At 41.1% G+C, this 16,116-nt stretch overlaps 1 protein-coding gene across 2 annotated transcripts in view; it reads left to right on the top strand.

Annotated features, from left to right (window-relative positions):
• The window catches only part of LOC115041653 (disks large homolog 1-like), an 84,217-nt gene that overhangs the window by 25,649 nt on the left and 42,452 nt on the right, over positions 1 to 16,116 (top strand). For both annotated transcript variants that reach the window (XM_029499287.1, XM_029499288.1), the window contains one exon: positions 2,689 to 2,811. In XM_029499287.1, the coding sequence (XP_029355147.1) occupies positions 2,689 to 2,811 (123 nt within the window). The remainder of the gene's footprint in view (positions 1 to 2,688; positions 2,812 to 16,116) is intronic.

Raw genomic sequence — 16,116 nt, 5'->3', positions numbered from 1 at the left:
TCAAAAAAGTTGGAACAAAGAAACACACAAGGCAATTTTTAGACACAGTTTGTTGGTAGGTGAACCTCTGCCCATCTTTACATCTGAAATGCTACTTTTATACCCAGTCATGTTAGTGACCTGTTACCAATTAGCATAATTAGTTGTCAAAAGCGCCTCCATTTGTTTTCGGTTTGTGCCGATTACCTTCCCAGCCTTTTGTTGCCTCTGTTCCAACTTTTTAAGTTCATGCTGTGACTCTCCAAAATGTAGTCTAACACCATCAGCTTTTATTTCTGAAGGTTGAACTTGGTCAAGGTGGCAGACACCTCTTTTTTTAAAATTCAGACAGACATAAGGGGATTTGTTTCAATATGGCTCCAGGATTAGAGAGGACTTTTTTGAAAGTACCTAAAAGTCAAGGCTCCTGGCCTAAATTTGCTTCCATGCACAGAGCCTTTTCTTTGTACCAGGAGAATACTTTTCGAGAACTGTGCATGCAGGGATTCAGTCGAATGCTTGTCCCAATTTTAAGTAATGAGGCCCATTACTATCTCTGTTCTGCACTCGGTCTGTGTCTGACCAGCTAGACCTTTCTTCCCTTTCTTTTGCCTCTCTAGCCCTGTCACATGCACTCACACAGCATAACCTGCTAATCTTTTTACTGTATGTTAGTTGATTGGGCTGTATCTGTCTGCAGATTACAACTCATTACTATACTCACACAGCTCCAACCACACACACTGCTTACCCTATTGCATATGCACAGTCACTATGCAACAGCATACATAAAGTGTCTGACAAACACCCTCAATATGTGCCATAACGCATGAGTTATCTTTTTAGAAAGATAGAAACATTTTCCTACCTTGAATTGTATGTTTAACTGAGGCCTAAATCATAATTATAGTATTTCTATATGGATTGGAACAAAAGCACATCCATAGTCCATTAAAATTACACATTAACATGCTAATTACAAATTACTTACTTCCAAATTTAATTACTAGGTGGAAAAGAAGCTGTACAAAGTGCCATTGTTTTTCCTCTGGCCTGTCTGTCATTTGGTCAAACACAGCCTCAGTTTCCTTACACTGACTTTCAAACAGCTGACGGACAGTCAGATTGAAATTGACCCATGATTCCTCTGCATCTTTAATTTCCTCTCATTTTCCATTATGTCTTCTTGCCTCTTTGTCATTTTCCCTCCACTATCCACTCATCTATAATCCAATAATCCTTTCTAAATTCTGGCACAAGTGTTTATCAGTAAATGTTTTATTTTCTTAAATCGTGTGTGTGTGTGTGTGTGTGTGTGTGCGCGCGCATGCGTGTGTGTTTATGTGCATACGTGTGTGTACCGGGTAAGTTACAACAGCCTCCAGCATGCTGCAGGCAGCAGGACTGTATATTGTTGATGTGTCAGTTCTGAGTCATTATACACTGTCATTTTTTTTATGTCTACACTGACTCAGTCATAAGTCACCACAAGTTCAAAGTTGGTTTGTTGGGAAAGCTGTAGACACAACTGAAACATTCATTCAGTGAGTGTGATGGAGGGATTTGTTGTTGTTTAACTCCACCTAGTGGCTGCCTACCACTTATTTTCCTAACCCAAAGCATTTCAGGAAACTGAGGTGTGTTTGATATCATTGTGATAATACAAAATGACATGAGAGGGAGTCATATTTTTGATAAATAGAAATTATAAGTTTGTCTTTTTATCAGTCCATCAGTAAAGCTTTAAATCATTTGATCTCTTTGGTCTTGCAGTGATGTATAGTAGATGTCCATTTTCTGTGGAAATCCTGATATAGTCTGAGGCTGTCATCTTTACTGGATGCTATCTGCATTTAGCTCATTCTTTTATGACCACCAAGGTTCATGCTCATGGTTTCATGATGTTATCAAGGTATCCTGGCAAATACGCCACCACAGCATCATCATCATCGTCATCACCACCTCTTTACTTACAGGCCCTATTTGGTTGCTCATCATGTCTGACAACTGAATATAAAATTTGTGTTGTAGAAGTTGTGTCTCTGTGACGGATGTCGCTCTTACTCCTGGTTTATTTAAGTATTCAGGTTTATTTTAAGAGCTCCTCCTTCCCAAATGGTGTGTGTGGGTGTTAGTGTGTGCTTTATGTGAATGTGTTTGTGTGTGCGTGACCACAGGTGCTGGCTCTGGCTTGCTTCGGTATGACAGATGGACCTGCCATCTTGTTCTCCCCACGTACATGTTCTCTCTCCCTCTCTGTCTCTTTGCTGCCTCTTTCTTTTTCTTTTTATACTTTCTCTCCAACACGCATACATGCTCATACACTGTGCACATTTGCATTTGCATTGTCTTTATCATACAAGTAATGCATGATTGCAATATATTTCATATTATGATGTAACTTTAAAAAAGGCTTTCAAATGGCTTTAAGAAACTGAAAGAACTGAAGAATTCCAGTTTTGCAGATGTACTATATATTACTGTATACTGTCCCTTCTGTCATACACAGTTGTTTTGTCTTCTTCTGCTTTGTGCTAATTTTTACATTCAAGAAATATGTCTGTTGTAGATAACTCACACTACCAATTGTCTGTTTATATTATAGTACCCCAGAAATGTAATAATAATTAAAAAAAAAACAAAAAAATAACGTACGAATTGAATGCATCAGTGTGTTGCATCATGCTGAGATGTTTCTGTACATCATAGGTAGAATCTCCCGAGGTTCCCTTTGATGATGAGGCATGGCCTCACCCAGAGGGAGAGAGGTTAAGCGAAGTTCCCGTCCCGCCTTTCTCCTCCCTCTATTCACAAAGCCACGCCTACTATCAGGTAATCCTGCCACCAGGCCCGCCGCATGCGTTGGCATGATGTTAAATTGTTTTCAGTTGCTTATTGACTCAGAATTTCAGGATGAATGAACACACTTGTTTTCTTTCATTCATTCATTTCTTGTGTTTTTTTTGTTTTTTTTGTGTGTTTTTGAGATATTTCTGCAAATTGCCTGAAATTCTCAAATCTGTGGGAATAGCTTTCATACATTGGTTTAAAATATACAGACATCACATTTCAACACTTCAGGCAAACATTTTCAGATGCTCCGTGTAGCATTTCAACGGTGGCAGGAATGAACACTGGAGGAAAAACAACTTTCAGCACGTTTAAAAAAACTGGAGAGGAGGCAGTAGTAGAAAATCCTGAGAAAAAGCTTCATGGTTCAATATTGAGAATCAGCTCAAAAAAATGTAAATCTTCATTATTAATTGTCCAATATTTGCTCCATATGCTGACATTTTAAAAATGCTACATGTAGTATCTTTTGGAGACACGTTCTTCAGCATGCTCCCACTTTGCTTTTGTCAAGTAAGTGAACATACCACAACTTCTGAACTTCACTAACTCCTGAACGTAGAAACAAAATTGACAGTGATCTTGTATTGCCTGTTTTTGGTTTTCCGGACTGAATCAACACGGAGCATGTCAGCACTATGACTGCTTTATCTGTACTCTAACGTGACAGTTGTTGCCCTTTTTGTTGTAAGCATGACCTGACTTGCATGTGATGGGATTACACAGACCTGTGTGCAATTGCAGTGTCATTTGAAGTGCCCAGGATTGAACACATCAGAGAATATCTGCAATGTCTTTTATTTGTGCTGCTGAACTTTTGCAGGCTTTTGTGTGAGTGCTCATCTGATGAGAGCAGAGGCAGTTCTGAGTTTTATCCACCCCCTGAATCTGTAGTTCCAGTTTCTAAACTGCAGGAGTCAGCAGAGGCCAAAGCTGATATGGTGTGGCTTCCTCTCAAATCAAGACCCAGCTGAATTGACTTAATCAAGCAGTTTACAGCAAGTTTAAGAACTGACATCAGTACAAATAGATAATTGTTAAGGTTACAGTTTGCCTAAATAACATCACTGATAAAATGCATGCTCACCAAAGAGACCAAAGATTCAGAAACACTAAACTCATTTGCTGCCTCTTTATAACAAACAAATAGTAAGACATGCATATTCCATTCTTAGACATTGGTGGGTGTTAGTCCTGAAGCTAGTCTAGATAATTAGAAAGGAAGGAAAGACAGAGGACCAGGGAGTGGCAAGAGATGGGATAACAGGAGAATTAAAGGCAGACAGACAGAGACAGAGGGCAGATTTGTTGCTGGTTTGTTAATCACCCAGTCAGTCAGCCAGATCACACTCCTCCCCAATGAGGCTCTTTCCCCTCCTGCTGACCGAGTAATAGACATGAGGTGTGTCTGACCTTTACACTGGACGTACTGAGATGTTTAATAGACGTGTAATTATGTCTTTCCCCTATTATGAAGCTTGAAAAGACAATCACATCCGCTGCTGTACATATGCAAGCAATAACAGCATTGAAGTAGCGCAGGCCACTGAGTAACTGAAAATAATCAAAGCATACAGCATGAGATTTATTTTTTTCATTTCCACATGTTGTCACCTTAGAGTTGAGCATAGTTGGTGAAGCCTGTAGTCATGTAAGTGAAATGCTATCAGATGATGAAATAAAAAGATAGCGGATCAACATTATCAAACGTTATCAACGTTTTCAGTCAGGGAAGGTGTAACCCAGAAAGACAACCAACCAAATCATGCAAAACACATACCATCTCAGTAGTTGCACCATCGAGTATAAGATACTCAACCTCAGGAATTAAACAGTATATTAAACGAATTTGAAATTGGAGTGAATAACAAATGGGCTGTTGTCAATATAAATTAAAACACTTTGTTAATAATGGTAAGTTATGAGTTATAAGATACAGACCGATGTTATTTTCCCTTCAGACTTATGTCTGCGTGTGATGGATATAATATTCACAGCCCTTTGAGCTCTCTTTTTGGTTTCCCTCAACTCCTGAGGGAAATATTTAAGCCTACAGCATCATCTTCTTCAATATATTCCCCAGCTTGCCACCAAGTTTGTCTGCCTCCTATTTGGTCCTGAGCAGAGCAGGTGGTGTACAGAGTGTTTTTTCTGGAAACAGTTTCAATAAAAAACTATGCCATAAAAGCTCTGAGAGTGCACCAAAACAGTAAGGTTGCATTAAAGGTTTCTATGAAGTGCTGCAGAGGTAACAAGCAGCCAGTTTCACTTTGCAAAGAGTAATTTGATCCATCATCATAAACATATTGACTTTAGCTGCTTTAACTCGTGAAGTGTAAATAGCTGCCTGTGCAGCGGTTCTGAGAACAAACCCATCCAACCCCCCAAACGAGATCTCAGGGGCTGTTTTGGCCTGTTGGGAATTTCCCTTTTGCTTCAGTAGGTGCTTTTGTTTGCAGTGCTTTATGTCTGTTACGCTTTAACTCTATGATTTACCAGAGGAGCTTGGCAGCTCTTCACAGTAGTCCTTACCAGAACCTGAAAGGGATCTAATGGAAGAGCTGGGGGGAAGCCAAAATGGTTGGGAACCATTTCAATAGTCCATATTATTATAGATCTACATGGCGTCCTGGTTTATGGTTCTTCTATCTACCACAGCGTGTCTTTATGGCTGTTGACAGTATAAACCTGATATTTATTACAATTGTATTGACAGTCATGTTGAAGTTAAAGGTAGGTTAATACAATGTGGCATGGCAACAAAAGTATAATTTATGTTTTTACTTTGATTAGCTGAAAAGTGCAACTTCACCAAATCTATTAATACTCCAACAGAATTTAAAATACTAAGTTGTTAACTTTATTAAGCAGCGATAATAACCAAATATACCTAAATGTGTTGTCACTGGGTAACTGTGCCTAGACGGTCATGCCTTCTAGAGCCTGCTGAGATTGGACCCAAAATAGGTTATAGGTCAGCCTGTCGACGGCCCAGAGCCGGGCCAAGAGAACTGACAAATAATTTGCTGAAAAAAGTGAACACAGCATTTGTATGCAAGGCCCTTCCAGCACTAGCCTGGCCTACCTGTAGAGGATAGAAGGGCAAGGTTGGCTGTCTCAGCAGTCTGACATTAAACATGCATGATGTGTGCTTTTATTTAATTGGTCCTAAAATATTAATAGAGCTGGCATTCACTGGCTGACATTTGACTATAGAAAGAGAGAGAAGGGAAAAATGAGAGAGAGAGAGAGAGGGGCACGGTGGGTTGTGATATGGCCGGTGTACCACTGAGTTATTGCTGTGTCAGCTGACATGTTGGTAGATTGCATTTTTTTATTGCGGTGGCTGGCTGCAGACAGACCGGCTGTAGAGGGTGACTGGCAGATGCTAATGATATAGTTCCAGTTGTAATTTATGCCAGCCAAGATGATAGCCCGTTGCTGTGTGTTCACACTGCGGGCAAAATGATTGATGCGTTGTCTGTTCTGACCGATTGAGGCTGTTGCAAGAAGCTCAGGTTGCATCATTCTACAATTCTACAACCACATAGTTTGCGCTGCATATGTGTCCCGTTAGGAAGAGTTGTTAAGTTTAAAACTACAGTCAGCATAATAACACGGCCACATTGACATGCTAACACTGATGCAGCAGGTGCAATCTGACTTTAGTGCGCTAATGTGTGGACGGAATTTCAATCAAAGGTTTCCAAGATTTAACAAAGCGGTACCGTGACCAAATGACAAATAAATTTCACAGTTCCCGAAGGCGTACTCCTGAAAAAGCTGAAAATGCATTGGATTGAATGTAATAAGTCTTCACTCGCCAACGCGTTGGAATTTTGGTCCCTTACAATCACACAGCTTTCATTGATATATTGAACCATGCTATACGAGTTGATCACATGAAACGAGTTGACTTCAGTGAATCGGTAGGGGTGCAGATAAACGGATAAAAGGAGAATTTAGACCAAATGTTGATCTTTGTTAACATTTAGACGTTTATAGAGGATTGATATCTTAGCAGCCTAACCAGTCTGGATCTTGCATCAAGTGGTAGTCACAGAAGCCTCTTGTAAAATCGACTGGCTCAGGTTTAGAGAGACATTGCCTTGAAAATCCTCTATCACTAATTCTCATTTTAAAATATTCGATGTGCTCCTTCGTATTGTGTTAATAAAAAAGCACAAGAAATCTCGGTGACATCTATTCACATCTTAGGAAACAAAACATTAGTCAGCAAGTATCAGGTGTATTTCAGGACTCGGGAAGCTGTTTCCATAGATACAGTTCCCAAGGAAACACAGGCAGAAGCTGTGACAGGAGTCCTGCTCCATCTGTGGCTAATCCTCCAGGAGGCTACAGTGGCTGTGTAGGCTAACCTGCCTCAGACACTGGAATACAGGGAATACTGCTGGAAATGCCTGAATTCATTTGTGGTTGTGCGTCTGTAAATGCAGCAGAGTGTCCTACCCGATAAATCTAGCTACTGGCCTGGCTGCTTGCTGATTGAGCTCTCTTTTGGCCCAGACATTCTAGCTAATTGAATGAATGGTAAAGTCTCTAGGCCTTAGTGGCACACTGGAGGGTGACTGTGAGGACACCTGCTCTGCTTTCTTCGCCCCATCTTCTCTTATCCTATCCTTTCTCCCATCTTCTCTTTTATGGCAGCCGGTGCCCAGCAACAGCCTGTTGTTTCCCACTCTGGAGTCGTGCTCTATGTGTGAATGTCTGCATGTGTGTGCTTTAATGTGCGTGCGTGAGAGAGAGAGTGTGTGGGAGAAGTGGGTGCTGCAGTGTTGGGAAACAGCCTCAGGAGAAACTCTTATTTCCTGCGCACATACACACAAGTTGCACGCATAAACGTATGTAAATGACACACCTATCAACGAATGCATTCGTGTATACGTGCAGATTAAAAAACATACCTGTTGATACTGTGCTGGAATTGTTGTTGGCGGTTGAAACTGGCAAACTGGTTGGCCATCTCTTATTTCGCTCTCGCTTCTCTCTCTTTCTTGTACAACGTGCACTCACACACCTGAGGACTCCTACACACACAGATCCATACAAAGACACTGGTATTGTTATATGTCTTGCCACAGTAAGAAAATTTGTACTGTTGTTGCATTCAGACATTTTCTACCACATCTCCTCAACCTGCAACAGGCACCATTGTGTATGTTTGTGTGCGCATTCATGTTTGAGGATGTGTGTGTATTTAGAGTAGAGGGGGCACTCTCTTATGTCATTGGCTGGGTGGAATGTAGGGGCGTGGTTTCTACCAGTAATGATATCTGACAGCGACAGAGAGGGAGAGAGGCGTCGGATTGCATCTCCAATAAAAGACAGGAAAAGACAATTTGCTGAAAGACAGACAGAGAGGAAGAGAGGGTGAGAGAAGGTGGAGGGTTAGGCAGAAAAAAGAGAGGGCGAAAGAGAGAGGCTGAGTATTGTACTGAGCAAGAGACGAGAGGAGTGAGACTTGGAGCTACATCACAGATATAGGAGGGTGGGGAAGAGAAAGAGAAGAGGAGAAGAGTTGCAGAATGATTCTTTTACTCATCCACCTACTTCAGATGCTCTCTCCCTCGCTTGCATCCTTCCACCTCCCTCTTTTCATCCATCCAGGCACCGATACCTCCCTCCCTTCATCCCTCCATATTTAATGGGAGCACACACAGTGACAGAGGGGAGATTGAGTGGTCATCTCCTACGACTCGGAGAGAAGGAGGGAAGCAGGGAGGGAGGGAGGAGGGAGTGGGGTGGAGAAGGACAGAGAGAAAGAGTGAACTCCCTTAAATAATCAATCCTCATATCCTGTCATTGCCTGGCCCACGCACCCCTCACTCTGTCTTCTCACTGAAGAGAGGAACGAAAGGAGTTGGAGAGAGGAAATTTTGGATATCCAGAGATGGAGATGCTGGACATTTCTCCTGGCTAGAGAGAAGATGCGATGATGGAGAAATGGATTGACAACAACGACAAATGGGCAAATGGATTGACTGGCAGACTCACCTATAGCGACCCTGATAGATGGACATACACTCTCAAGCTAAGAAGACTTTATTTACCTGCCCTGCACCTTCTATCTCCTCCTCCTGCTCCTCCTCCTCATCTCATGATCTTCCAGCTGATTTTTCTTCCCTGAGGGAGCTGAGGAAGGAAAAAAGGGGAAAGAAATATATTATTAAGAGCAAAGTGACAAGAGGAGATGACAATTTCAAAAAATAGCAACATAATCTACAATCGAAACTGGTGACAGAAAAGAAGGAATAGTTGGGCTGCATATCTGACATTAACATCAGAAGAGCTTGGGACACAGAAAGGAGAGCAAAGCGACAGCAGAGAAACTAGAGATGAAGCAACAGCGAACTGCAACATGAACTCTGCATTTTCTGTCTAAAGGAAGAGCAGACAGCAGAGACGATGAACTATATTTTTGGCAACAACACCTTGTACCCCCGCAGTGCAAGGGTGGGCGGGGCGTCTGGGGGTCAAGGGGCGGGACTAGGAGTCAAACAGAAGCTGGGGCCCAAGCGGGGCTCCTCGGAGGAGCTAGCACCTCCACACACTTCTTCCCCTTCTACCTCCTCTCCTGCCTCTTCCTCCCCCTCTACATCCTCCTCTCGCTGGCAGCAACTCCTTACGTTCTTCTCTAGAAGGAGTGCCTTCACCGACTGTATCAATGCTAGCCAGGTAACGCACACGTCACAGGCCCTGTGTGTGTGGGTGTGTGTCTGTGTGCCTGCTTCATGCTTGAGGGGTGGCAAGGGATCGGGGTGGGAAGCATGTAACATAACCTGTGTTTTTGTTGTGTGCGTCTTTGTGTTTGTGTGTGTGTGTCTATATATACGTGGTCAGTACATTAGCCAATTTTCTCTGGTTACAGGCTCATTTTAAATGAAAGTTAATGCAGCTTCTCTGTTCATGTTTGAGATGATTTTTGATAATGTTGTCATGGAAATGAGCTTTGGCATAATGCATACGACTGTGAGAACCCTGTGGTGCCAGGGTAAAGGCATCTTTGAGTTGAGAAGTCCAGTGGCACCAAAGACTGCAAAGACGATTTTTGAGATCAAAATCCTGCCATGGAAAAGGGAAGGTATGTGACTGGCCTCATGAGAGGAAACGCTGACAGCACATCATTTTAGGATGATGTGATTATTTTATGGCACAAAGAGCATTAGGAGTTTGAATGATAACTAAAAAGTGTTCCAATGCTAAGTACACTGACACGAACAAAACAAATAAAGAATGCTGGTTTAACTAATTAGCAGTGTAGTGTGACTTCAAATATGTCAGCCTGAATATTGGTAATATTGCAGCTGCTGTCTGCAGCAAATCGTTTTAAGTTTCTTGCTGGACACCACTTCTCCCCTTTCATAATGTTGCAAAAATTACTCTGTCATAATTACATTATTCATTCAAATTCTTAAATTCAAAGAACCCTTTCCATTGTAAAACTGTGTAGAATAATCTTTAAAAATAACTTAAAATATTTTTTCTTTCTTTTTTTAAATTTTTTTTTACTTTTTTTAATTGTGCATTAAAAATTCTCATCATCTGCCCTTGGAAAATATTTTGGGGGTCTAGCCTGCTAACGCTAAAGATGCTCTGCCTTGCATCTTTTGTGAGAAGAAGCAGGCCTAAGCCCATTAAGGAAATGCTGCTGTGAGCAGATGTGATTTGCCAAACTGCACCCAAACTCCACTTGCTGATACTGGATTCCTACCAAAAGTGCATCTGTCTGTCCACCCACCCACCAGTTAAAGCTTAATGCCTGAGTGCTCAACAAAATTGCAAGAATCATTTGGCGACATACTCCTGATCTGATGCACAGAATTAGCTCCTGTTATGTTTGGCACGTTGCGCCTTAATTACATTATTATAAATAGGTAAGTACAGTGTAGCAGTACACAGCATTAATCTGGCATTTTGACTTGGTTTCTGCAGACCTATTTTGGAGAGGCAGTTCTGACGCTAGATCACGATCTAGGCGCCTTCTTTGTGTGGAGGATTGAAACCATTCTGTATTTTCCTGTATTTTTCAGCTCTCCACAAGTGATTGCACACTTTTTGGAGCGCAGATGGCTAAAGTGTTGGATTCAAACCTGCATTATTGATCTGAGTGAATGGGGCGCCACTCGCTCATTGTTGTACCCCGCACCACTTTAACAGTTGTCTGCAAAGTTTTCTCTCTCCTCCTCCCCCCCAACCCCTTTACAGTAATCATACTGGCCACTGTTGTCCCAAGGTGTTTCCATTTTCCTTTCTAAGGCACTTAGGACATGACTGATTGGCCATTACACTAAACACTCTCACACACTGCTGTTTGCCCTGTTAATGGGGGAGAAGGAGGTGATTTTTTTTTTTTTTTTTTTTTTTAACTTTATTTATTTATTTTTATTTTTATTTTTTTTTGGGGGGGGGGCGCTTGCAAGTCTGCTGTGGTTACACATTTTAAACTATGTGTGCGCTTGTTTCTGGTTATCCAGTTTAATGTGTTAGCGTCTCAGTATTCATGGTCATTACCAGCAATCACTTTCATCTAATTATTTAGTCCATCTGTCAAAAGCTGTATAAAACAAAACAGTGTGACGTGTAGAAGTCTGGTACATGTTAGAGTCCAGATGTAGTTCTTTATTTTGGTGGATGGCTGCTTGTTGCTGACAGTAATGGTATTGATGCCATGGACTATTAGCACAGTCAGTCCGTCTGTTTCAGAGGTTCTGGTGTTGATCATCTCCCCTTTAAAGTGATCGTCTACCATCTCTTGCAAAATGCAGATTTGTAGAAGCTCAGAGTAACTTCACAAAGTATCGGACACATCTTATTTATTTAGTGTTTTTGATTTCGCACAAAATTTCAGTTGGGTTCCTTTCTCGAATTCATCACTCAGTAATCACAGAAAAGGGGGTAACCCACACTATTTCCGGTCGTTTCTCATGTCAGTTATATATGCTCAAATATTGTATGTGTATAATTTATGAGTGAGGTAAAGCAGAGGTATGAAAGTCGTCCTGGCTCTTGAGAACGAGCTCTAAAAGCTCTAAAGAGGTGTTTAGTGGCCACAGGAAATGGAGGTAGAGAGGGACGGACAGAGCAGGAGAAATGAGGAGATAGATAGATACTGAAGGAGGGAATTAGAGATTGATTGGGACTGTGAGAGAAACGTGAGAGCCTATTAGCTCAAAGCAGATAATGCAAGTATATAATACCATACGCATTACCCTCTTAGATAATAATATATCCATCAACATAAAGAGTACACATGAAGTCAGACTGACTAACTTAGACTGCACATTAGTTGATCAGTCACTTTATCAGTATTGGTTATAATAATCTATCAGATGTAACTGTAGATCAACAGTATCAAGAGTAAGTGAGGCTGGTATTATTACTCCCATTTGCTTTACCAATTTTCCATTTAGATGTTTCCACTCACTCAGATTTAACATTTCAATTGTATTTTATTATTACTATTTTTTTTAACTTGTTGATCAGCATCTTATTTTTGCACAGGATGGTGCCTGATGAAAATCTTTACAGATCAAAATGCTACAGTTTTTTAAAACTTCTGGCAGCATTTGATCAGACCTCTTGCCTCTGGTTTGCTTAAACACATCCAGTACACCTGTGTTTAACAGCACATTGTGGTTTTGTCACAGGTAAAATATGAGTAACAAATTCAAGTTCAACCGATCCGCCCCAGCATCTCCCCTCCCCTCTGCGGTGAGTGGCTCGTTATCCTTCTGCCGCAGACGAAAAGTTTCCACTTTCCCTGTGCCTCATGGGATAGTACTGTGTGTGTGTGTGTGTGTGTGTGTGTAGGCTGTTTCTCTATAGATCTGTTCTTTTTTTTTTTGGCAGTGGGCAGCAAATTTAGGTGGATTTGTCCTGAAGAAGAAACTGGATCCATCTCTACCTGTGCACTATGAAACTCAATCACACTTTCTGCAATGTTACTTCTATAGTTCATCTGTGTGGGCAGTCTCTCATAATCCAATGTAAAAGTTGTATTTTTGTGCCTTCACACCATAACTGTGAATTTTCACCTCCCACAGTCCTTCTTCACTTAGATACTTTACATCCTCACCACATAGAAATGGAGCAGTGCAGGAATTCGACCCAGACAAGGAGCATTTGCTATGAAAATAAATTTACTCCAGAAAAACAAACATGCCATTTTAGAAATGTTGTAAGGTTATGAGATCCACAGATAGATGGGGAGTGTAGAAGAAACTGTTGGTGTATCCTTCCTCTGTCTCAAAACCACAGTGGTGCAAAGCACTGCTGCTTGTCTGTCATTCTTGTGCTGTGCTAACAACATATGGACATACATATTGGAGCAACTTCAAGGTTAAAAGCAGTGACTTGGAAACATCCACGTGTCCAGACTTGTTTGACTCCCTCCAGGCAGCGTGACCGATGTGCACTGTTATCTTTGGTTGATTCTGATCAGCTGCTCCATGTCAGCTTCCATGTTGGAGACAAAATCGCTCATGCTATTTGTTTTTCTTTAAATCAATCAGGTGTTTCCCAGTTTGGAGTAGACACAGACCTCACACAGTTTTAGCATTTCACTTCATGTCAATAGAGGTGATGTCACCAGTGTGTGGGACGAATGCAAATGTTTACAGTTTGGACCACCATTGTCCATGGTAACAAATGACCTTCTCATCTGACACGAGCCAAGACTGTAGGCAGCATCAGTTGCTGTCATGGTGATGCTGTTATGTTGAACACCAAGGAGGGAATAATATGTGGTTTAATGTGTGTGCGTGTGTGTGTGTGTTAGTTAGAGAGAGAGAGAGAGAGAGAGAGAACTAGTAGATAACCATTACTGTTCTTGCTTGAGCACACACATGCACATGCACACACATAATGTAGGAGAGAACAGCGCATTGGTGGTGCTTGAGAATATGTGAGGTGTTGCGTCACCTTCTATGTGTGGGATGAAGCTTGAATATTGGCTCTTTCACCCCCCCCCCCCCCCCCCCCCCCCCCCCCCTCCCCCTCCCCTCCCCACAACACACACACACACAGACGTCTCAATACTGACACACTCTCCTCCCTCTCTTGCAGTCTCCTACCTCCAGCCTGTTCTATGTCCATGCTGACATAATCAACACCGATTAGCTGACCGTGTGCAATCATTTAATATGACTACTAACTAATGAGGCTGAATATAGTATTATGACAACTCCATATATCTTCCTGTGATTAGTATGGAACAGTATGTAACTGATGACGATGATGTGACTCAAAAGCTTTTTGTTCATATCTTTGCGTCTTGAGAGACTTATTTTATAGTCTTACAAAAATATCTTCTGTGTGTATGATATTGCCAGATAGCGAAATTGTTAATGTAAGTCATGATTGTTACAGTAGAACTTTAATTGCAAACGTTATTGTTATACGGAGGGTACAAGTCAAGAGCAGAGGTGGCCACATAGTGTTCCTCCTGACCGGCAACTTTTATGCCTCCTCATAGACTAATTAGTCTATTGTTTTTTTTGTTTGTTTGTTTGTTTGTTTGTTTGGTTTTTAATTGAAATAGAGATATGAGTGAAAATCTGTGGCACCCCATAACCCAGACGAACCACAACATGAACCCTTGTGATTTTTGGAGAAAAGAGTGTACCATAAGAAAGCTCTTTGACAGGCCAGGACAAGATGTTCCATCACATCAAAGTGCATTGGCTTAAAATTTACAAGGACACTTTGGTTAACAGCGCGGTGATTCCTGGATGTTTTAATGAAATAGCTCATGTTTGAGGAGCTTCACTCACTGAGTCAGGTTATGAAGGAAATTTGACATTAACTTGTTGTGGGATGTGTTTTTACTTGTTTGCAGTTAATCCATCATCAGGAGGTGAAACAGTTTGAGGATCAGAATATAAGATGCAGCCCTTCTGTTATTATCAGTATCATATATCTCTATTGCCTTTGTTTAGTATGACTTGAGCTAATTGACAAGCTAACAATATGATTATTATATTGTCATAACAATAAGTACTGCACTTGGCGAACATATACTGCACAGTAGGAAGTTTGCATGTATAGTTTTAAATGTGATGTGCTCCTTGATCCCTGACAGCTGTGGGATCTGGAGAGTCTGCAAACAGTTTTTGTAATGAAATCAGAGGATGAGATCATGATGCTTGGAGACACAGCAGACACTTAAACAGAGGGACACTCATCTGAAATGGACACTGAGACCATATATCCTTAGCAAAGAATAGCATGACAGCAAAATGATTCTCTGACTCACACAACAGAGGGCCGGCTAGGGTTTCAGCACGAAGAGCGAAGGACAGAGGATGACACAGACAGATGGGAAAAGGGAAAGTATTGCAGCCTGAACAATTCAAATGAGCCACCCACTTCCTGTTGATCTGTGCATCCTCACCTAAGCGATCTTGCCTTTCTTAACAGTCCCACATGTAGGGTCACTTTCAGAGGTCAATAGCTAGGCTGTGAAATGAACATTTGGAATGAGTGAGGTTGATTGCACTTTTTTTTTTTTTTTGCATATTATTGCAAGCACATGCTGCTTTCAAAGATTTCGTCCTTGTTTTTAGTCTGTGATACACTAAATGCCCGAGAAACACCATCAACATAAACTCCAAGTATAACAAACATTTTATGATCTCTGGCATAATTGTTGGCCTCAAATGCTACATACATACATATTTGGGGAAAAAAAGTGACGTGATGTTTTTATTTGTTTAAAGGGCTTTCAGTAAACCTTATTGTATACCAGAAAGTTCTGCAAGATTGAAAAGTCCTCATTAAGGAGCCCCAAAATTAATTTTTCTCACGCAGTCTACCACATTGTGGTCCACAGACCTTGACAAGGTAAAATAAATCATTGGGAAAACAATAAAGCGAATAGAATTGATCGACATTGTGCAGTCAGAGTGGGTAAACACTTAACTCAGCAGATGTTTTTGTTTTGCTCTTATATTGAAGTTACAAAGACTTTTGCTGTTTTGCAGAAATCGAAGTGAGGCTTTTTGCATATGCTCAACAATCCCCTTAATAGTCAGCTATGGACAGACACTGTGAGTAACACTGTGAACAAGCCATATCCTCCAAAGCAAATCCACAGACTTTTTAGTGGCTGACCTCTATGATCATTGGAAGGATTATTATTATTATTATTATTATTATTATTATTATTATTTAATCTGGCAAGAAGTGACAAATGAAGTCAGGACAATGAAATTATGGTTTGAGTGCGACTCTGCAGCCCTAAGTGGCCTTTAGCCTGTTTAGTACTCA

The sequence above is a fragment of the Echeneis naucrates genome, chromosome 4 (genome assembly GCF_900963305.1).
Source record: "Echeneis naucrates chromosome 4, fEcheNa1.1, whole genome shotgun sequence".
Lineage (NCBI taxonomy): Eukaryota > Metazoa > Chordata > Actinopteri > Carangiformes > Echeneidae > Echeneis > Echeneis naucrates.
This window is presented reverse-complemented; position numbering and strand designations above follow the sequence as displayed.